The 24,975-nt window shown below is 37.4% G+C and overlaps 1 protein-coding gene across 2 annotated transcripts in view; it reads right to left on the reverse strand.

Moving 5' to 3' along the window:
- Window positions 1–24,975, reverse strand: part of myo1d (myosin 1D) — a 75,347-nt gene that overhangs the window by 36,461 nt on the left and 13,911 nt on the right. The window contains exons 2-14 of one of the 2 annotated variants that reach the window (XM_056255730.1): window positions 17,459–17,667; window positions 15,970–16,063; window positions 14,314–14,479; window positions 14,043–14,096; window positions 13,632–13,727; window positions 12,607–12,723; window positions 12,310–12,513; window positions 11,624–11,769; window positions 11,396–11,510; window positions 11,097–11,267; window positions 3,056–3,126; window positions 1,810–1,884; window positions 1,580–1,712 (exon numbers count right to left, since the gene is read on the reverse strand). In XM_056255730.1, the coding sequence (XP_056111705.1) occupies window positions 1,580–1,712; window positions 1,810–1,884; window positions 3,056–3,126; window positions 11,097–11,267; window positions 11,396–11,510; window positions 11,624–11,769; window positions 12,310–12,513; window positions 12,607–12,723; window positions 13,632–13,727; window positions 14,043–14,096; window positions 14,314–14,479; window positions 15,970–16,063; window positions 17,459–17,667 (1,651 nt within the window). Of the gene's footprint in view, window positions 1–1,579; window positions 1,713–1,809; window positions 1,885–3,055; window positions 3,127–11,096; window positions 11,268–11,395; window positions 11,511–11,623; window positions 11,770–12,309; window positions 12,514–12,606; window positions 12,727–13,631; window positions 13,728–14,042; window positions 14,097–14,313; window positions 14,480–15,969; window positions 16,064–17,458; window positions 17,668–24,975 lie in introns of both variants that reach the window. The other variant, XM_056255729.1, reaches the window with a different exon arrangement.

Here is a 24,975-nt window from a genome sequence, read left to right on the forward strand (position 1 = left end):
AAAAAAAACAAAATGCATGTCCCATGGATCAATAAAATGGAATCGCCTCCGCACGGACAATAAGAAAAAAATATTTTAATCAAACCATATCGTTGATGAAAATAATACGTGAACAAAATAATTTGTCAGTTATTAATTATAACGCAATGTTTTTGAAAAAAAATTAAAAAAATTAATATTACATTGATAGTAAACATCTTTAATAGCTTAGTTACTGTTTCAAATGACATTGCTGTGTGAGCTGCGCGCGCTGAAGCTGAAGAGAAGGTTGATTGCTAGAAGGTTAATCAACTCAACGGTTGCTGAAGAATGCAAACCCAAAGAATTTACAAATGTATTAAATAGTGAATACAATTATAATTGTATGACAGTCCCAATCATAGCTTTTAATATTTTGCATTGTTGTTTAATCTGCGCGCGCTGAAGCTGAAGAGAACAAGCACCGGCAAAAACTGAAGAACTTTTCTAGCAGGTTGTTTAAATCCACGAACGAAACGCATCATATGTGAGATTAATCAGATATTTATATTACATCAACTTTATATTACGACTTATCTGCGCAAAATTACGTGAATGCATAATCGAACTTGTGCTGGTCATAATGTGTAGGCTAATCCCTGTTCTGGATGCACTATTCTCAAAACAACGCGCTGAAAACGGCAACTAAACAGAGAATTCACAACGTTTTATTACAATAGTGTTCTCATTATAATGGCATGTATATGACAGTCCCAATTATAGTTATAAATGTGCATTGCTGTTTGAGCTGCGCAACGCTAAAATGATCAAAGATGATCACAGCAAAGATGATCACCGGTCCAATGAAGCGCTACTGCATCGTTCATTAACTCAAACAAACGCATCCTATATTAGATTAATCAGATATATATACACAAAATAAACATATTACAACGGCGCAGAATGCTGCGCATGCTCAAGAGAACTTGACTGTGCTTGTCATGAAGGCTAAACTCCATAGACGCGCTCGTCGCGCTGAAACACTGGCGAACAACAATTCACAACATTCTTTTGCGTGTTTTTATTATAATGTTATGAAGCCTATGTGACAGATTTGTGCTGCACATGTTGCACTGAACTGTATCTTCCTTTTCGAAGTGAATCCAATCATTCAGAACCATCATGGCGAACAGCGCGCATCTCTCAACTGAAGTAAATAATCTATCTATCGGCTTTGATATATCGGCCCAATTTTCTTATCGGACCGATAACGATAACATCAAAAAAGATCATTTATCGGCCGATAACGATATATCGTGCATCCCTAGTTTTTCCCCATGGTATCGATGTCAGAATTGTGGCCAGTGAAAATGCTGAGTGGCTCTTTAGAGAACCACTAGCCACAGTGGCTGGTGAGAAAAAAAAGTTGAAGTCAAGCTCTGCTTATTTGGTAAGATGTCGTGTAATAAGCAGGATAACATACATTAGTCTGTCATTATCGCAAAACAAACTCTTAAACCCATACATTATTTTGCGATAATGACTGTCTGACTTCACGTTATTACTCCTATATTGTATGCATTGATCTTGGTCTACACACAAATGCTTCAAACACACTCACCTTGCTGGCCAGGTTCTCCACCAGAGAGATCATGGAGTTTTTGAAGAGTGTTGCAGCAGTCAGGGGTCGTTTGGTGACCTCTGTGATGCTCAGCTTGCCCTCTGGCCACATGGCCTTTAGCACAGGATTTGAGCTGTAAAACAGAAGGAGAAGGACAGATATAAGTCACAGATGTCGTGTGACATCTGGCAAGTATGTAAATAAGGGACATACCTTATGGTAATACTGACCTGTTGTAAAGTAACCTCTTGAAGTCCTGAAACAAGGTGTCCTTGTTCTTGTCAATGAAGCCCACAACGGAGTAACTGAAACAAAACACACAACCAACTAAAATGCACAAACATACAGTATACAAAGAGTTTGCACATGGCAAACTGTCTAAGACTTAAAGGTGAAGTGTGTAATTATTTTTTCAATGGCAACACAAAACAAATGTAAAAAATAATGATTGTTTATAAACAGGCTTATTTGAACACTCCCCCCATCTGCAAGTGCAATAGAGTGCAACAGTCGAGTTCCGGAAGTAAAAATTCTCTCCATAGGGGAAATAATTTTTTTAACGATAACTTATAAACCTTTAAACAGACTTACTGCTACGAGGTTATTAATCGATGGTATATGCTTTTGTTGATGCCATCAGCCCACATTATTTTATTGTATTTTCTTTTTTTTTTTTAAACGGTATTAAGGACACGCCCACACTCCCGCTCCCACAGACTCAATCACAAGCCCAGTTGTCAATCAATCATGATTTTACCCAGTTTTTATAGCATCAAATAACTAACTAAAACCAAACTTATTGAAAAAACTAACACTTGAACAAACATCAACGTGATACGAACTACCTAAAATGACAGAAAACCAACTTTGGAAAAAATTATTTGAAGTGCAATTTTATTTATTTATTTTTAGTCTAGCTCGGATCCCATTGAATTACATTGAGAGGGAGGGGTTTATGACCTATGTCGCAGCTGACCACCAATATTTTGGCTTCACTTTTCAGGATGTTTGGGGCACACTTGCAACTGATACAGAGAAAGCTCTAGCTCCTTATTTTGAGAATTTATACAGTTTTAGATTTCATTCCCCTACCATTTTCTCTCTTTTTCACACACACACAGGAACCAGAGCATAAACAAGACGTTTCAACTTAGTGTTACATCACACTTACACCCACAGCACTTTAGCAAATAACTGACAGCCTGCAATCTGGCAAACCACTGAAGTGAGAATATGAAACTGCATTTACATTTGGAATAAACTTGTTTTTGCGACCGGTGTTTACATCATTCGAATCGACTAATAATGTTTATTTACCAAACCTTTTCAAACCGAATTCATGCCCAAGGGAAGGATTAGATATCTTTTAGTTAAGCCTTCTGTGGGTAACTAACAGTGATTGTTAATTACAACATTTAAGGGATTATGGTCTCAAACAACAGAGAGTGCAATTACGCCTCCTCTTAATGTACTTACGCCACATCTCCAGCATAATGACGAATGCGGAAGTCTCGGTCAAACTCCAGGTTTTTGTCTGTGGGGGAAAGCTGTGGAGAAAAAGATGTAAAATTAGGGTGTTTTTTAAAAAGAAAGTAGACTCGCAAAACTTGGAAAGCAACTTAAACAAGCCTGCACAAAGTGCAGCAGTGTCAGAGAAAGAGCTAGGCAACTCAAAGGCTGGGAGGGGGCATCTAAGTAACTCTGCGCATATGAAAGATAGATGAGATGCGCTCTTCTATCCATAAAACAGCGGAGCTGAAAATAGTTCAGTGAACGACTGAAAGAGATGGTGTCCTTTTAACTACACAATTTAGTTATGAATGGAAAGTGTGCCTACTTAAATTACAGTTATAAAAATTATAGTTCTGACTCTAAATTCGGATTTCATGAGCTGCATTCAAAACTCTAAAATACACACCTGTGTCACTGTCGACATGCTATATCAGCCTAGGGTTATTTTTATTTATATTTTACCTGCCAGGAGAATTGTTAAATCCGAATCATTTTTGTTGATCATTAGTGTCTTTTGTCTTATTACTAATGCCTGTCCAGTTACTTTTTACTAATTTGAGAAATGAAAAATGTTTTACAGAACATTTTACAGAAATATTTTTTTATATCCAAACGTTTTAAATTGTCCTTTATGATAAATTTAAGTTTAAAAAAATATATTAATACTAAAATAATTGGGTATTTATGTGCACAATCTTTTATAACGAAGAATAAATGTCCCCAATACCAAGCATGTGTTTTTATAAAAAATAAAATAAAAAAATATGCAGCAATGATGCTTGCAGATTGCATGTAAATATACACATATACACACATAAGTGTGTTACATGTTTTCCATTTTGCACGGCAACAACTGTGCATATACTCCAAGTTCTAAGACCCTGTTATCAGTGCCAGATCACTGTCCTCCTTGAGGAGCCTCTGCATGCTGGATGAGGGCAGCTAGTGCAGTTATATAAGACTCAGTGTCATTCATAAAATACAGCAGTGACATCAAAGGCAAGCAGCCTCAGCTCTCATTAAGATACAGAATGCTGCTGATCCACTGTGTGAACAGAGACGCACATTTCTGCGGATTAAAGCAGAACAGAACAATTACACTCAGTATCCCTCTAGCCACAATCCGTCACATGCTGGATTAATTAAAGGATTGACTATCAGTAAGTTTAAGTGAGCTTTTGTCTCACTGTCCCCATTGTAGTAGATGCCTCTATTCTGTCCCGCGTGCCACTTTATGGGTCTCTGTTTAGTTTGTTTGTGGTGACTCACTCACTTAGCTTATTTCAAATGCAATACAGATAAAATGGCCCTCTAAGGGAATGGATGAGAAGCCACTATCTCTACCAGAAAGGACAAAACTGAATACTTCAGCCAAAGTGGAAGAGCAATCAGAATCAATTTGAATGGATGACTGGAACTGTGTTGAAAAAAAAAACTAATTTACCCGTTTGAAATTGCAATAGAGATTCGTATTTGATGTGGGACATCTGAAGACTGCATTTCGGAAGAGTTTAAAGACTTTATAGGTAGTACCCACACCCAGGCTCCAAACACACTTACTGGGTCTCTTAAAAACATGAAGCTGAATAATGTTAATTAACTAAATGCACTTATTATAGGGTTAGGATTATGTTTGGCTTAGGGTTAGTTATGCATAATTTATAGTTATTGCTATAGTAACTGTAACGTGTAACAGGGACTCTGTAGAATAAAGTGTTACCCTATCTGCTCATTTTAAAAACCTGACGACACAAGGAAACAGTTGGATAATCGGTTGGCCATGTAATTGTACTTAATCACTTTGCCAGCAAAAACATTTGCTACATATTAAAGAAAAAGATGTCTGTAATTTTAAACATTACTTTTCATTATTGCAAATGTGTGTTCGCATTTCCTTTTTATCAAAATATTATGTTTGTATAATGGCAGGATAACATGATGTAAATAAATTTTGTTATTTTAAAATTTCTACATAACAAACAATCCTGAAAGAAAAATTTCACACAAAAAAAATATATATATTAAGCAGCACAAAACCAGTATATTAGAATGATTTCTGAAGGATTGTGACACTGAAAACTGGAGTAATGATGCTGAAAATTCAGATTTGTCATTAGAGGAATAAAAAACAATCATTTTAAATTGTAATAATATTTCACAATATTACTGAATTATTGTATTTTTGATCACATAAATACAGCCTTGGTGAGCATAAGACACTTATTTTAAAAACATTTAAGACATCTTCCTGGCCTCAAACATTTTAACAGTAGTGTGTGTATATACTGAACTGACAAGAAAAACATATTTTGAATACAATGCATTATTTCATTCTACTGACTGCCCTTATATATTTAAGTTGTAATTTGTTTTTATAAGGGTTAACAAAGCAAAATCCAAATCTTCCACAATACATCCTGGAACCTGCTTAATTAGGACTTAGGTGCCTTGTTCAAGGGTGATAGCTCATGAATCCTTAGGGATTGACTCAAACTCACATCATCAACATAAGAACCACAGTTTGGATCCACATGCATTAACCTCTAGTCGACAGATTTAACCCTCTGGGGTCCTTCGGCCCAAATGGACCCGAAGCATTTAAATACTTTTTTTTTTTTTTTAATCATAGCTTTATCGGAATGGTCCGAAATTTGGTGACTTTGTTGGTACTTGGTATATGAACACCCACAAAAATTGGGGACAGGATTTGAATAGTCTAAGTGGTTGTAAAAAAATAGTCACACTCAGGACCTTCGGGTCCAAATGGACCCGCATAGGAAATGAATGGGAAATTGGCAAAAATGTGAAAATACAGAGTTTTTTTGTGCGTACAATCTACAAATCAGCCACGATCCAGAAAAAAAGCACACAACAGTGAAGGGGTGAATCTATAAAACATCAAGAGTGCAAAACAGACACATCCACACACACACACACACAAACACACTTTTATACACATACACACTAATAAATTCAGATTACATATGGGTTTTGAATTTTTAAAATGCTCAGTTTGTCCACCAGATGGCATCCATCTCATTTAAAAAATTGCTTTCATGAGGCCTAGGCTTGACTCTAAAATGAAATACAGCTTTAAAAAAAATAATAAATAAATAAATAAAATTCTATTATATTCAATGGGGGAAAAAATGGGTCATAATTATTGCATTAATATTAATTATAAATCATTTTTATTTTTAAAATTATCTCAAAACACCAAAAAAGAAAAGAAAAAATATTATAAAAAACAAGTAAAAAAAAAAATGATGATTTTTTTTTAATAAATATTAATCCCACCCTTCCGGCCCATTTGGACCCGAAGGTCCTGAGTGTGACTCTGAAATGAAGGACCCCAGAGGGTTAAACTGCATGCACTCCAATTCTACCTAGTCCAAATTTTCAGTGGTTTTTTTTTAAGTGTTTGACTGTACAGACACATTTAATCCTGGATCCTGCTGGTCGCACAGATGCCTCCCACCCCCCTACCCAAAAGCTCTATTCTCACCCCCCAGGACCACACCATCCTGTCTAACACCTGTGCTTCTCAATACAGAGTGCTGGTTAAGCCAACCATATGAACAGCAATGGCAATGGCACCTGCCAATAAAGCCCAAAATCTGCCATTCACACACACACACACACCCAGCCAACAGCAACCAGGTATCCAAATCACAGTGGACACTAGACGTCTAGATCAAACAGATATAATATAAGTAAACCGTAAAAACAAATTTTGTATTCAAAATTTATTTGAGTTTTTAACAATTATTGCGACTGCTTAAATACACAGTAGAGAGAACAATAGGACTCATCAAATGTGGTTCACAAAACTTTATTATCTCGGGATGCTCACGGTGAATTTAATTCAGTTCAATAACCGAGGAAACTATAACTGAAAAGAACAAAAAAGGAAAAAATTTAGGTCAATTTAGGTTTACAATAAGGTCCCAATAATCTTAGTTAATGGATTAATTAACTAACAATGAGAAATACATTTGTTACAGCATTTATTAATCTTTGTTAACGTTAGTTAATACAGATACAACTATTCACTGTTTGTCCATGCCAGCTCAGGTCCATTAAATTATATTACCATTGTAATCTTATCTATATTGTATCTTTGACAAAGCCCTTCTTTTAATAACTCTCTTGCAAAAATATAAATAATTTTCTTAATTGACATGCGATCACCCTCCAAAATTTGTATGTTCTTGGTCATCTGAATGACAAATAGATCAAGATTTTAAATAAAATCCAAATTTTTAAACAATCCCAGTTAAAAGAGGGACTAAAACACTGCTCATTTATGTGAAACCTATAACATAGTTCTACTTAAACCTATAGTATAACGCTTTTGTAAGTAACAGGGATGACAGAAATATCAAAACATGAGGTAGAGAAATAGTCATAAAATCAATGACATGGCCTGAGATGGCACAATACAATTTGTGGTCATTTTAAGCTGTCTTCATTTCATAGATATATATATATATATATATATATATATATATATATATATATATATATATATATATATATATATATATATATATATATATATAAAAAATAGATTAAACTTATTTTATATTTTAATTTTCAAAGTTGAAAAGGCACAGATTTCGTGGAATGACCCAGATACAACTTTAATTTGAATAATGTATTAAAATTAACATTAATTAAGATTAATAAAAGCTTTACAAGTATTTGTCATTGTTAGTTCATGCTTAATAAATAGAATCCCAAGATCTATTCATAAAGTTTGAATGTTTTTAAACGTTTCTTGTTGTTTTATACTCCAAAATACACAAAGCATAAATCATGGACTTGTGTTTGGAAAGATAGATGTAATGCAAATTGGCTGCACTTCGAAAGGTCAGCAGCAAGCAAGGTCAAAGTTGAAATCGCTTGAACTTTGAGTTGTGCTTGACCAGCACTGCAGGGTAAAGCTGAAGCAGAGTTCAAAGCACTGGGCAACACTAATGCGAATCATGTGAAAAGAACTTTGAGAAAAACAACCCAGCTAATGCTAAACCTGCAAAGCTGTGCCCACAAACCAGGTACAATGACATGTCAACTCAAGTCGTACAGGGACTTCATATACCAATTACCCAGTAACTTACGTACGTGCTAAACGTGTGTCGGTGCTTCACAAGTCACCGCGAAAACAATGCAATTACTTCCACGGAGATGGAAACAAGTCATGATCTCTTCCTAATGAACAATTCTGCAGAAGAGCGGGCCACAGAGGCCAGCGGAGCTCTTCTCCATGAACAGAAACCGACGGCTTATTTGCTGGTTGTTACGGCCAACACAAGCCTGATCGGATAATGAGCCTGCCCTTGCCTTCACACAACCAGGCATCTATGTGCTCCCATAGCAGCATCCACTCACACAGCCACACCTGCAATCAGCACGTGATGAAGAGAGGGAAAACAAGGGGGGAGGGGAGGGGGAAATTGGGATCAAAGAAAAGAACAAGAGAGAGGAAAGAAGCCCCCGACGCATACCGTCAGACAGTCGCTTGTGTCAGCAAATAACAGTAATTAAAAGCTGATGGGAAAAGAGCCATTTTTATAACACACACCTGGAAGGATCAAAGCTGTTTTAAAGGTGCAATGAGAATGAGGGAAGCACAGTGAACATCAAGAGCCTGCGAGGAAGACGTAAACAAGCTGATAAAGCACAGTGAGAAGGTGAAAGTGGCGGTAAATGAAGCACCTTGTTGAGATGGATATGGCAGCTCAAAGATAGATCTGGCATTACATCTGATGTTTTCATCTTAGGTAAAGCATAGAACATAAAGAGACTGAGGCAAACTCTTTATTCAAGCAATTAGATATAAAAAGTGGGTCTTCCGCAGTCAAAACACTTTTACAACTCAAGTTTTTTGTCATTTGACATTTAAAGAGGGCAAATTATAGGGTAATTGAAACCATCTCTCCCGTATACTAGACCACAAGTCCAGCAATATTTGGTTTTTAAATGGTATACATAGGGCAGGGATACTTGGAATGCTCAATACGTACGATAATGGATTTCTTTTAATGCACAATGCACTCATATTGTAGCCTCAGACAGTTATCAGTAATGATTAAACCAGATTTTTAAAAACAATTTAAAGACTAAAGATAGAGTTCTCTCTCCTTCATGTGAATTTTTGTTTGTTGTTGTTTTGGGCTTATTTAGTAGCAGTATTACAAAAAAAAATCTACATTGTTCCTGTCTGCATGAATATAACGGCTCTAGGCCAGTGGAAATGGGCCCAACACATGCAGAATACAGAAGGACACCGAGCATCCATTTGCAACAACTATTAATATTAAAATGTGGACAAGTTACAGAATGTACTGTCCACAACTGCAATAAACAAAAGAAGCAAGTTCCATGTTTCCTGTCAGGACCAAGTTAAGAGAAAGAACTACAGAGAAAGAACTCCGGTCCACAGAGCATACTTTTCATACTTGAAATCAACCAAGGGTGAAGCTTTCCTTCTTAAACAGAGACTGCAGAGGAAAAAAGCACAGCGAATATCCTCAGTGAAGAAATCGCAAGAGGCTCGGCCACAGATTTTTAACAAGCGGCAACCATTAATTATGCTGTTAAAGCGGCCTGCACATTTCAAGTTTCAGAGGTGGTTAGGAAAGACAAAAATGTCCCATGCTTTATTTAATTTGCATTTAGACACACAGCTGAACATATTAAAGAGATTTCTTTTTCTTTTTGACCCATCCGTTTCTCTTTCATATGCTCATATTGCATGTCGAATTTGTGAGAGTGGTGTTTACATAAACGGATTAGTTTACTATGAAATGGGTACAGATGCAGATATGTGTGTTCACACACACGCAGCAGGAGAAAGACACATCATCTATCTAGCTAACAGGCCTAAGATTCCTTCACAGTGAGGAGTAACCCTCTGCATTACAAATGAGCTCTGAAGGACACTTATTATTCCTGCATCCAGGGAGACTTCTGATTATTCACATAGCCTGACATCGACAGACGATGCCTGCTAGCTTTTGCTTCCTCCCTTCGGTGTGAATGCAGCTAAGCTGAGGGCAGATTCTGAGCACAGTTTAATAAAGTAGTACCTGAACTGACCCTCAGCTGGGTCTGTGCCCACTGGAATGCATGATCAACCCATCAGTGTACAGAAATCACATCTAGAGCTCTGCAAGGTGGGTTATGTTTACTTTTGGTTTTGTTTACTGCATTTTTCTATCTTTATCTCAGTGCGTCTCTATCCATAACTCTCCTACTCCCTCTCGCATTCTGACACTTTGCCAAGGCTGTGAGACATCAGTCTCACTAGCTTCCATTGGTTGCCAGTGACATCACCGAAGGCTCAGTAGTGAGAAATACTGGAGGACATTTTTTCACTGACCATTATTGCCTCCTTGTGTTGATTCAGGGTAATGCGTAAAATTCAATTAGCATTTCTGTAATACCTAGATGACCTACTGGATTTGCCTAAATGTGCATTATTCAACACTGCACTGGGTACTGTACACTACTGTTCAAAAGTTTGGGGTCAGTAAGATTTGTTTAAATTACTTTTATATAGCAAGTATACATTAAAGTGATCAAAAATGACAGCAAATGCATTTATGTTACAACAGATTTCCATTTAAATTAAATACTGTACTTTCAATTACTAAAGAATCCTGAAAAATTATACATAAAGATTTACGCAAAAGCATTAAGGTTGCACAACTGATTTCAATATAGATATAATAAGTAGTCATGTTTTTAAAGCACTGAAGACTGGAGTAATGGTGCTGAAAATTCAGCTTTGCCATCACAGATATAAATTACATTTTAAAACATATTCAAATCCAAAGCAGTTCATTTAAATTGTAATTATATTTTACAATATTTCTGTTTTTGCTTTTTGATCAAATAAACGCATCCTTGGCGAGAATAAGAGGCTTCTTTCAAAAACATAAAAAAAAAATCTTACTGACAGGATAAATAGCTTTTATCCAGTTATTGTTATTTTCAATACCTTGCGGCTGGTGTAGTGGGCATGTTTCGCCAGTTTTCCATTGAGAGCCTGCAGGAACATCTCATCCGTCACCTTCCCCACATTCATGCACGCCTCATCCAGGACAGCAAAAATGCCCTTATGCTGCTGTTCCACCAGATCCACGATGATCTGATTGTTAAAGTAGTCAATCTGTTTCCATGAACACACAAATCACGACAAAGTTTATTTAGATGCAGTAATGCTAGATCAATACCAAATGAGTTTCTTTTAGTATAATATAAATAGTGAAGATGTGAAAAGTTTGTGGAGAAACCCACATGTTTCCAGGGGATGCCCTCTCGCTGATATTCTTCCTGTTCTTGCTTCAACACCAGTTGAATGAAGAGCTGCTGTAGTTTTTCATTACAGTAGTTTATACAGAACTGCTCAAAGCTGGACAAAACAAGGAAGATATTCAGGATAGACACACTTATTATAGTAAACAGAGCAAAATAATACAGCCAATAAAGATCCTCATACCTGTATGGAACAGCATATTCTCTCACCTGTTATTCTGAAAGATCTCAAAGCCATAGATGTCCAGGACTCCAATGACTGTGTTCTTCCCATGAACCCTGGCGTCATAGTTTTTCACCTCAATGACGTCATTGATTCTTCCCACAATCCAACAGAAAAGACGCTCATAAATGGCCTGCGAGTAGCAAATAATGAGTGAAAGTGAACTGGTGGAAGAAGAAACGTAGATGTGAATAGAATCAGTCAACCAAGTTAATCTGTCTTGGTAAAGTAATTTATTGAATTTTGGATGGCTACGACAAATTTTTTTCCCCCCTCTATAGCTATACGTTGTTGTAAACCATGATACTTTTTTCAGGATTCTTTAATGAATAGAACATTTAAAAGAATATTTGAAATAGAACTTTCGGGAAAAAAAAAACCTTACTGATCCCAAACTTTTCATAGTGTGTATGTATATATGATACTATGCAATTTTATTACACTATATACAAGTACTATATACACTAAAATATACAAGAGTACAACATATAATGCAAACGTGCATCAGATATACTGTGCGGAAGTATCCACTGTATCATTAAGTAGAAGTATTAATTTAGACATTGGCATGAAATTCATATGCAAATTTTTGCTCCAGCTGTTTTATTTACAGCTGGCTTACCACAATTTTGTCTGTCTCCTAAAGAAAGTCTCCCAGAGTCCCAATTCATACCTTGGCCAAGGCATCACGACCATAACTGGCCTCTTGATGAGTATGCTGCTTGTCAATGACATCACGACCGGTGGCCACAGTGCGATAGAGCATAGCCTTCTCTACAGTCTCCTCTTTGGTAGACAGCAAATCCCCCAGCACTGACACTAGTTTAGAGTTCTCAATGAGAGTCACATCTCCATCACTTCCAAACTTCAGATTTCCCTGGAAAGATTCAATAATTCATCAATCAATTGGTTTGGGCTATACTAGCTGCAGTTGGTAATACTTTTTGAACAAGCTTAGGAAATACTAAACCAGATGCAAGATGGTAGCCAGGATCTTGTAGACTGTCTGAATCTCCTCAACAGTGAAGCCAATGACTTTCATGGCATCAGCGACAGCTTTAAAATCAGCACTGTCATTTATAGACGACTGCAAGATTGGAAAGAGAATCTGGGTTATGGCAGATGGTCACAAACAAAAGCACATCCTGATAGATTGAATAAAGTTTAGTTAAAACATCCTCTTCCTGATCTTACTTTTAACAGTATATGCTATTAAATCAGCTTTAGGGATAACAGCATGGTTGGATGTAGATAAAAGCTAAAAGCCTTTCATTTAGTGAAGGTAAATCAATGATATCGAAATGGGAGGTCATTACTTTCACATTAAATTTATAGCAGAGCAATTAAAAGCTGAAAATTGCTGACACAGCAAAAATCCCCAGACTTCCTAAAACAAAAGCACAACACTCGAATCGCTAATTATTCTGGCATGCGCATGGCTAACAGCTCCTACAGAGTAAAGATGATTTCATTCAGCAGGAACCTTTTACAGCCACAGTTGTGCTGGACTGAGTGTGAAGTTTAGCCAGCATGTGCACCTACAAAAGACTTGGGAACTGGCATGAAATGTTCAAAGCACTTCAGGCTGTTTGTTTCAGACCTCTGTGAGCTCAACAATCCAGCTTGTTCCATGACAACACCTTGTTTGTTGCTATAAATTTGTTTTCGTGCCCGCTCATTAAACTCGCCGCAGAAGCAATGGAACATGCTGGGTGATCTCACCTCCTGAGTCCTGACTCAACAGGCTATTACATATGAGGCAATTACAAATAGGTTTTAATATGCACCAATGGCTACTGTATCCCACAACAACAATAATCAAATTCCCTGCACAATTATTTGTGACTGCCCCTGCAAAGATTTCATTTTCCAGAGATCCCAAAGGTCTTAAAACTCTTTATATCATCTATATAAAAAAAAAAAAAAACATGTATAATACTACACACACATTAGCACCCATAATAGTCTCTTTTTAATCTGTACATGGTGCAATACCTTTATCTGGCCTCCAACTTTAATGTAGGTATATGCGGTGGGATCTTTCTGAATGTGCAGAGACCGCAGCTGAGCATCTGGAGCTCCTTTCACCAGCTGAAAAACACATTTAAAAGCACTTTTGACTTTCCCCAAGGGATCATTTCTCTTGTGTTGATATGGAGGAGCATGTAAATTATAGTCTTGATAATAATGGTTTGTAGAGCACTAACAGACTGATGGAATTTTGTCTGATGTTTTGAGCATGTTTTGAAGCAATAGGACATTATTTTTGTAGGGGCAATAAAAGTGAGAAATGATTGGCCTTTGAAGGCTCTGACAGTGGAGTCATAAACAGATTTGGTAGGATTTGTCTGGTGCCTGGCAAAATAAAAATAGCATATCAACTTCTGCGACGAGTTCTTCACTCACCTGGTAGAAAGAGTGGAAACTCCTCTCTCCTTCCTGCTGAAAGATGACTCGGGACTATGCGAGAAATCAAAAAAATAAGTGTTCAGGATAAAAATCATATGCATTTATAATAAACGTAAAAATGTCACAGCTTCTCCAGCACACATATCACTATTAAGCAAGACAAAACTGAGTGGTCTGTGCCTGAGCAAAACAGTCTGCAATAATGCTAGGGTGTTGTGGGTGGTTGCTAGAGAGTCAGTTCTAAGCTACTCCTCTTTAGCACCCCTACCTTCTCAAGCAGGTAGTTGTTGATATGGCCGCCAATGGGGTCTCCCTTAAAATCAAAGTTGATATCCATGTACTTGCCGAAACGGCTGGAGTTATCATTGCGGTTGGTCTTGGCATTCCCAAAAGCCTCCAGGACACAGTTGGACTTCAGCAGCATGTTTTTCACCCTGTATAAACACACACACTGTTTATTTCTACATTTACAAGCCACTTGTGCATCAGTTCACCACTACAGCTAAGCGGGCATCAGTTTCAATATGAGGCTGATGGATCTGATTGCTCCTGACATTTGGTATTAGAGTAAATACACTAATCTGTCTGTATGAAGCCTTTACGAGCCAGTATGCATGGCTATATCTGGCTATGTTAGTGTATATAGTATCACCATGTGGTATCCCAGCATGGTGGTTAAGAGCGTTTCAGTGGATGATTTATGGGGCCTGCTGCATGGGTCAGACCACAGAATGCTCAGCATTGGTTCTCCTGCCGTACAGACATGCATGACCTACACTGCACATTAGAGGAATTAGAGCCCTGCTTGGGCTGAAGAGGTCCTAACCCAACTGTTACAAGCCTGTCAGGCATTAAGCGGGACACTTTCCTCCATGTTGTGAACCACATAGCTACAACATCCTGTAAAATTCCACTTTGCTTTTGCATTGGGCCTAGCAGTGTCGCCCAACTTCTTTCGCTTTAGGTATCCCAAAAGCCCCATTAAAGTAAATTATTTTTAAATATCTTGTTTTAACTGCCCTAATAATTGATTTATTTTAAAGTCTTCATTTCTGTTTTATAGGTTTAGCAAAGCAAAATCGAAATCGTATTACCCTCTACAATCTGCTAAGTACCCCCTCAAGTATACAGTATGTTACCCTGGTTGGAAATTACTATAGACTACAAAAAAACCTGTTTTGGCATAGCTTTAGATGTACTTCCTGGAAAATATGTCACACTGATGAACGCCCAGTTTGGAAAGAGCTTTAACCTTTAGCAAACAGAGAAAATAAACCATATCTACAGGGTGCAATAACAGTGATATGAAATGTAGCACAAAGCACTATACATATAAAAGTAGATAAAAGTTGCAAAGCCTGATTTTATTGTTATTACTATTACTGCGGTCATAGTTAAGATACAAGAATGAAGGTCTATGCAGATTGTTGCATAAGAGAGGTATAAAGATCTTTACAATTAAATAAACATTAAAAGCCCAACATATTCCTATACTGATTGATCTATTTCTCAAGCTACATAGATAAAAAAAAAAAAAAAAGGAATAGTAGAGATTCTTATCATTTATTCATCGAGCTTGACTTAGATCCATCGTATTTCAATTAGCATGATCCAGCACTATTTGAATCTCTGCCCTACATTTCACGATCACTATTGCTCCTTGTGAAGCTAATTCCAATGCATTGTTCACTGACTCACTACCATGAGAAACTTCACTTTGAAAATTCTGCTTTCTTTTAGTCAGAACTAAGCAAAGATTTGTATTGTTATGAATGACATCCACATAAAAACATCAAATACTTGTGAAATGCTCAGCGGTTGTTGATTATAACATTAAGGAGGCATGTTATGCAGCATGCTCTTAATATGACTCATCACTGCAGCAGCGAGGAGAGAGGAACAGAAAGGCTTTTGTTGTACGTACCTCTCCACCTCTGCTCTTTGGCTGGGATTGGTGATAGCAGCGATATATTGCATAATGTATTTACTAGCCTCTGTTTTTCCAGCTCCGCTCTCCCCTGCAAAGAAAAGAAACAATGACTAATGCTTTAATTGGATAAAATTAAGTAAATACCATTACAATCTACAAGGGAATACAATTTGAGACCACTGGTGAAAATATCTATAATTGCATGCAAATTTGTAAGAACATACATAAATAACATACCAATTTTAATGAAAAAAGAATTGAAAATTAAAAAAAAATTGTATTTTTGAATCTAAGTTTTGAGTCAGTAATTTTTATTTTATTTTAAGAAATTATTACTCTAAGGGTTTATTAAATTGATCAAAAGTGACAGAAAAGACTATGTATTGTTACAAAAGGTTTCCATTTTAAATGAATAGTGTTCCTTAGTGTAACTCTTCATCAGAGAATACTGACAAAATATGTATCCCGGTTTCCACAAAAATATTGAGCAGCAAAACTTTTTTATAAAACATTGACAATAATAAGAAATGTTTCTAGAACACCAAATCAGCATATTATTATTTATTAAAATATTTTTTATTAAAATAGAAACAGTTATTACTGCTTTATTACTGTTTTTAATTGTCATAAGTATCAAATACACATTTTTACACTAGGACAGAGAGCCAGTCTAGGGGGGAAATTAAGGGTACATACAAAAAAATAAGATCCAAATATCACTCTTCTGAGTTGTTTGGTGAGGCCCTTAATCTATTTATTGTGTAAAACAGAATTATGCTAAACCACAAAAACATGCTTATGGAATTTATTTGTTGAATTAAGACAAAATTATGCTGTAAATAAATACCAAGTTCCTCTATTTGCCACAAGATGGCACCACACATACCAAATATTTTTGCAGTTTAGTCACCACCTGTGGTCACTCTCTGGATAACAATCAATGTTTTCTTGTAGAGGCTATATCTGAGTGGTCACCAGATTATTCCCCTTGAGCTATGTGCCCCACCTCAGCATAGTTCCACAGCGTCCCAGACAGAAAACAAACACCATCTCAACGAGACATCATTGTAGAAATTGTGAAACCACCATATTGTCATTAATCTTTTTCACACAATGGGCATGTCTTGAGAAAGCAATTTGCTCATGCACTGAACTCTATTGTGAGCTTCTTCTCAAGCAGTCCACTGTGACTGGAAAACCACACACCACGTCAGTGCCAAGCAATTCTCATCTGACCACAGATCTAATCACATCATTCCCAGTCATAGTGAGACCCCACAAGAAGACCCCGGAAAGCCTGTATTCCAGTAAGGCCTGTTATTTAATCAAACAGAAGGAAGACAATAGGCTATTTTTATTATTATTTGAAGATGAAGTAATGCCTTTTTCCTCTTAAATTGTAAGATTACTTCTGTGACTGCTCCTCAGCATCACCCATGACCATGATGGTGAGTCACACTCAAAACACATTTAGACAGTCTACCTGATATAACAATGCAGGTGTCTTTGTTCCTCCTCTTCATGGCTTTGTACGCAGCATCAGCGATGGCGAAAAGATGTGGCGGTCGCTCATACAACTCTCTGCCTTTGTACTGCTCGATGATGTCCCGCCCGTAAATGTTCATGGCACGGTAAGGGTTAACCGACACCACCACCTCTCCAATGTAGCTGTAGATACGACCCTTTTCAAACCTGCAGCAGAAAGACAAGCACATAATTGATTATCTGTATTCACATTCATGAATATTATGGAATATTTGTTTAACTATGACTTTAAAAAGATCTGTTTGGCTTGTGGTGTTGCGGCTTGTATAATCAAATTTCAGTGCATCATGTAAAGAACGGGCAACTTAATAAATTATCTCCGTCAAGAATCAAAAGCAAATAAAAAGCACAGGATAGTCAAGGTCATGTTTCATGAGCTGCATAATCTGTTTGCACAATAATAAATCCTGCTGAAAAGACCAGCATGAATTTCCAGGCTGGTTGGTGCTGGACCAGCACCAGCCAAATGGACTAGTCATTCAGACAATCCAACGACTATTATATCTCCACATCCACCCAACTGCTTGGACGCATAAAGCCAACAGTTGACGTTCACCCTGCCTTGAAAAAGCAGGCTGCTTTGAGCTCCATCCTCAGGGGAACCTGACTTCCTTGTTCTTCCAAGCAGACCTGGGTCATGCCTGGTAGAATAAGGCATCCTTTCTTCTCAACCTGTGGGTTTGCCAAGCCTCCCTCAGCTCCATCCTGCCCCAGGCAGTGTGCTTAGAAGTTTGAGGCATGACCTCATAATCTCATACTGAACTAAAGAAGCCATATTATGCCATTTTACAAAGTCTTGATTTTGTTTTTGGGACCACTAGAATCAAAAACACATTCTTTTTCACGAATTTGACATTGTTGCAGCACCTCTCTTCCCAGTCTGTCAGTAACGCTCTGTTTAGTTCCTGTCTCTATGAAGCCCCTACTTTTGAAAAGCATAAAGTGCTCTGATTGGTCAGCTGGACCTGTGTGTTGTGATTCGTCAAACGCTTTGAGATTGTTTCGGAAATATCACGGCCCTTACCATAACCGCGAGTTTCAACACACTAACGGGAATTGCCTTGGGCCGGAATTATTTAAATGAGGAATATTGTGACGTGTACCCAGAGGAAACCTAAGGCTACAATCGAGGAATTTTAGGGAGTTCAGAAACAGTGCTTACTGCTTACTGATATACAGAATAACTCCCTTTGGAGTGACTTTCTCCTTTGTAAACTTGCAGACCTTTTCCATGCTCAAACAGCAACATTACACACTAAAGAATGTTGAAAATGTAAAAAAGCATAATACATCCTCTTCAAGGATTGCGACTCAGTTAATTAAATTTAAACATCCAGGTATAAGTTGAACAGTTAGACTCAGAAATATAAAGAACTGCTTCAGTCCTCGGGGAGTACCTTACACCCTGTAGGCCAGAAATGTACCATACAACAACATTCACACAAACAAGTCACAAGAAACAGGTCTCAATTCCCTCAGGTCTTCTTACAAATGCATCAAGGATTTATAGAATGAGCAGCGATCCATTAAACAAGAATAAATCACCATGGACACATCCTGAAGCATATTTAAAATGGATTCAGTGAGATCCAAGTGTGCACATGGTGTGTGTATTTTAAACTCACCCCTAAAAACTCAAATTTCGTCAACATTGTCACCCTTTCGTTGATATAATTATAATGTTACAAATTACTTCTATTTCAATTAAATTATGTACTTTTGAACTTTCTATTAATCAGAGAATCATGATCAAATATGGATCATGGTTTCCACAAAAAAAACAAAGCAGCTTGACTGTTTTCAACATTGATAATAATAAGAAATGGTCCAGGCATGGCAGTGATGCTTGTGCCTTTGGTGGCAGCAGCCTGTCAGGCCAGCCCTCGAGCAGCATGCATGAAAAGGCTCTTTTGTGCCAGCCTGCGGGGTAAGATACTGCAGTGTACCCGCTCCATTGTTCTTCTGTCAATGTGAGGTCTGTGTGTAAGGAGCACAGGCCAGGACCGCACACACCCCTACACAGCAGGCTGACTCTACTCACCCACATCAGCCCCTAAGGGACAACAAAGTCAACTAATGACAATGCCAGAAGGATCATTTTGAACTATATTTGAGCTATCCATTTTTCTAATGTGTAGAGATTGTAGTGTTCAATTCAGAACCTAAGGATTAAAGAGGCAATATCATACATTTTTAGCTTATCTTTTACCTCTATTAACATCTATTTTATACCAAAATAGCCATAATATAGTTTTTCATCCTGATCCTGAATTGTTTGTAAAAAAAAAAAAAAAAAAAAAAAATCAAGGAAATTGTATTTCTCAAAATACAAAAGGTATGTGGCACTGATGGCAAAAAAAAATCTAATTAAAAAAAAGTATATTATAAAATATTATTTTAACCATTGACTTCCTAAGTAGTAAAATAAATTCTATGGAAATCAATGGCTACCATCAACTGTCTGGTAATCAAAATCCTCCAAAAAAATCTTCTGTTCTCAACAGAAGAAAGAAACTTATACAGGTTTGGAACAACTTGAGGGTGAGTAAATGATGACAGAATTTTTAGTTTTGTGTGAACTAACCCTTTAAGCCCTCTGTCAAAGTCATAGTCACGACATATTGTACCGATTGCTGTCATTAATGTCACAGCACACACTGCAAGCCAATGAATCCCCCCGTCCTCTCATCACAACTCGGCCAGTCGCAAATCCACTACGATTCTGAGAACCTGTCAGTAAATCAGCTAATTCCATTGCGTTTCATTTTCATCTAGAGACATGACTCAACCCTTTAGGTTTACCCCGCTCCCAGAGGACAACTGCCTGAAAAAATCCATTGTTGATTGAAACAGAATCCAAGCATGCTGTCGGGTGTGTGGGAAAGCACAGAATCGTCATCTCCCATCTGCGATCAGATTATCATCAACATCTGATAAGCGGGCCTGTGCAGAATCTTTCTGAAATCAAGCTTCATAGATTTAACCTACTTTACTCATTTTACCATATTCACCCGAAAAAATCAGTATTGAAAATGCAAAAAAGTCATTTGTGGTTTAACTTTGAGTCAGAGTCCCCGAATTTTCAGTGTGTTTTTGATCAGGCAGGTCAACACAGGAAGATATGAAGTGTTTGAACAAAGGAGGGCTTTAAGGTGCGGTCCAGGTTTTAGAAGTTTTTCCTGGGAGTATAGAGATCTGGGAAGGGAAGCAGTGGATGAGGCTCTGTCATCCTTTCTCCTCCATTTCCCAGAAGGCCTATAGGGAGGGGTTGCTGCTGCATGGAGATTAAGGATGTGTATCAGACAGCAACATGCCACTTCCTCTAACAGCTGGATCTACTCCACAGGTTGAAGCATCAGCATTTTTGTCCAGTACCGTATTTTTTTTTCTCTGAACAAAAATGATGCGAGTGTACCTATATACTAGTATGTTTTTTTCTCTCTTTTTTTTTTTTTACATAAAGGGATCATTCAAGGGATAGTTCACTAAAAAACTGAAAATTCTCTCATCATTTACTCACCTTCATGTTGATCAAAACTATATGAATTACTGTGGAACATAAAAGTTTCTGTTTGTTTTTTCCATACAATGAAAGTCAATGAGGGAATGTGTTGTTTTGGACAACACAGTCTCATGAAAGTGCGTATCTATACCACGAATGTCATTTCTCGTGCCATTTACACGCCAAAAATGGCTTTTGCGTGCATATGCTACGCACTGAAAACCCCTTGGGTAGGTTTAGGGGGGAGGGGGTGGGGAGTGCGTGCGTATTACACGCCATAAAGTGCGTATCATATGCACGCGAAAACTGCGTATCATATAGACGCAAAAAACATTTTTGCCATATAAATGGCACGAGAAATGACATTCGTGGTATAGATACGCACTTTCATGAGATCGGGCTGGTTTTGGACCCCACTGACTATCGTTATAAGGACAAAAACAGTTGAAGAAATGAAGTCACAGATTTAGAAAAACATGAGGGTGAGTAAACAATGACAGAATGATTTTTGGGCTAACTATCCCTTTAATTGCTCTATACCTTTTCAATTACTTTAAAAAAATTAAATAACTTTTTCAGTAAGCTAAAAAGTTTTAAAATCAGAGCTACACCCATTAAAACACTTGAGTCATCCGAAGTCCCAAACTATAAGAGCTTGACACCAATTTTAGAAAGGGATCACTTGCCAGGCTGAGGATAACTACTGGTTTCAGGCTTGTTTGGGTGGGTCTCTTGTGGTTATTTGCTTGTGGTTGACCAGGGTGGGGTGCAGCCTGTAAATTCCCTCACACCAGTTGCAAGTAAAAGTAAAAAGTGAGAGGACTGAAAATTAACTGAACTGGACAGTAGTACAGCATAAATAAATGAGGAGTGGGACAATTTAGAGACGAGAGAGATGAAAATACAATGTGCAAACAGAGAAGGAACACAGGAATATGAACATATAAATGCCTTCACACTAAAGTGTTGACTTATAAGATGGTCCAACCCCAAGATAGTGCATCAAAGCCTGTGTATCCACAACCCCAGCAATGAAAGGATAATCTGTTCCTGATCCATGTTTATCCCCTGCACACAATTTACCACCAAGCAATCAGTGTTACTCAGTCCACAGCTTAACACAGAACAAGCACGATATGACCTGATAGCGAATCGTCCTCTGGACTGTCTATCATGCAACCCCAGAAAGGTTTTGTCTCAGATATTTCAAAAATTCCTTAGGATAAGAGACAGTTGTCAAGAGTTATAAAGTGAAAGCACAATAATTTGGGGAGAATGTGATGAGAAATGTTGGAGATCGTATTGAAATCGCACATATGTGATTGGAGACTTTAGCATATAGGCAAATGGCTCTGAGCACAGTTTGAGACATTGTTCACATCTTATTTACATCTCTAAAGATAACACGTGAGATTAATGGGGTCGGTCGTTTTCTCAGCACTTACGCAAAAGTCACCATTTGACCTCCATTGAATCTCACTGATGTCTAGAGGAATAGCGGAGAGATATGAAAGAGATCATTTGTGATTTGTCTTTTCTATTGGTCGACATAGGGATGCACCAATATACATTTTCTTCTGGCTGATACGATAAGCTAATAATTAGTTTCATGTTATGGCAGGTGATTAATAAGAGGTAAAAAAAAAAATTGACTCACTTTGTCAAAATAAACTAATAAATGAACACTTAAAACCAAAATCAATCATTTCAAATGCTACAAGTGTATCTTATTATTGAACTGCACAGTATAAATAATGGATATTCATTTTGAGACTTACATGTAACAGTGTTGGTAAATTATGTGTTGTGTTTTTAGAAGCAAACTTTAAGTGAGCATAAGATCAAAGATAATATAAATGTAAAAATAGAGGGAATGAGCATGCACTATTAAATATCCAATATATCCCTTGTATATGAGACAGCTGCTGTCCCCTTGTCCCTTGAATTTAATCTTTGAAGCAGCATGCAACCCCCACCACAACAACTCATCTCACACATTTCTGTGCACAAGTTTCTGCAATTTTACATTTGTTTGCGGTTTAACACCAACTGCTTCTGTACTGCTGACAATCCTTTAAAGCTTAACACAGACATCCTTCAATGGCAAACAAATATTTGTCTGGAAAGCTCTTCATGCCCACTGTACTCGATTTGACTCAATCTTGTCAAGCTAACCTCCTTTACAAACATACTACTGTGCGCAAGCCTGAATGGAGAAAATGTGTGTCCCACTTGGCAAAGCTTCAAGCCATGTCTTAAATGTGCAGCTTTCACACTAACTTTCATTAGCTTTGCACTGACTACTCAGGAAATGAGAGCCAGGTGTAAATGTCAGAGCGCGCCAGAAAGCGTTTTTTGAAAGCAGAAAAAAGTTGTTGTTATTTTGGCCCACTCCCTTCATTGTCTCCCTGAGATCATAGGCACTTTTTTGTTCTCCCATCATGACGAGGGAAAGAAAATGAGGGAAAATGAAGGCATGTTCTGATCCCAATATGATGTCATTGAGCAGTAGCGGATGACATGACGGCCAACTTGAGAAGAAAAAAGCAGACAAAAAGACAAGACCAGCCAAACGGAGTCAGACATTACTCAGCAAGCTATTTCAAGAAGTGATCTCCATCAGGGTAAAAAAGAGGCCAGGGATGGAGAGTACAAAAACAGACGAGAAAGAGCAAGAAGTACAGTTAATGAGGTAATTGGCTAAAAAGGAAATGAAAGGGAGAAGCAGAGTGGAAATTAGTGTGAATGTTACACCTGGCTGTAACACAGCTGCCCCGACACAGCAGGACACAGACCTGCCCGAAAATATGTGACTAAACTGTGTTTGTTCTGCATCAAGAACCTAAAAACAGCATTGAAATACATGACATCCATCATTGTGTCCAATCTAAATGTTAATAGCTAGAACACATAATATATAATCTCATTAACGTGTCTATGGAATCAAATCAAACCACATCATCGGTTAGAGAGGAAATGGGCTTCCAGCAGGGGCGAATGCACAATTTGGGAATTATTTAGGAGTCGCTCATGTGCACAAGGAAGAACAGAATAATAAAATTTGGGGCTATGGATGTAGCCTGTTGTAAACATAAAAGAGAAAGGGGTAATGAAGAGGGTGAGGGGTTGATCGAGACTGTAAACCTGTAGGCTATAAACCCTAAAGACAGTGAATGTGAATGAGAGAGCTCCTCTTACATGCTTAGTGATCTCAGTGACCGCCAGCCAAGGCACACAGTCCACAAATGAGACGTCTGTGGAGCTTGAAGCTTATTCTGGGGGGAAAAAAGGCCAAAAAAGCCACAGCCTTGTTTATGTAAGGCCGGTGATATGTTTCAGATTACAGGGGGTTGTATGGAAATTCTTGAGGGCAGACAGGCCCTTTCTTCACTGGAGAGTGGGAGAAAATCAGGCTGTTTTTTGAAGCAGCCTTTTGAGGGACATATTCACCTTTAGCGATTCTTCTTGGAATGCGCAGAGCCATTGACCAGGCAGCAGTGCAGTTTTATGTGAAGAAAGAATTTAAAACTAGCATTGCTGGTCACCAGCATATATCATGTTTTGGATGCTTGTATACTGACCAGGCTACTTAACTTAACCAGTAAGATCTGGTTCAGCAGGATAATAAAGAGAAAGGGATATGATCTGAAAAGTTGTTCTAAATAAAAATAGAAAACAATCCTTTAAAACAATAGGGATAGAGCTGAACAAAATTAAACAGAAATAAAAAAGTAAAATAAAATAAAACAAAATTTAATTAAATAAAAAAAATGACAAAATCATACAGTTGTAGAAAAATGGTAGAAAATATCTGTAATATTCAAATTGCAGCTGCAAAAATTAAATTATTATTTTCAAATTGTGCTGATTCGATATATATCATTTTAACACAATCCTGACAAATACTAAAAATTTTCCCAATTCAAGTAGAAGCCGTACTTGCACACCTATTG

The sequence above is a fragment of the Rhinichthys klamathensis genome, unplaced genomic scaffold (assembly GCF_029890125.1).
Source record: "Rhinichthys klamathensis goyatoka isolate OS25496 unplaced genomic scaffold, OSU_Roscu_1.1 h1tg000121l_1, whole genome shotgun sequence".
Classification (NCBI taxonomy): Eukaryota; Metazoa; Chordata; class Actinopteri; order Cypriniformes; family Leuciscidae; genus Rhinichthys; species Rhinichthys klamathensis.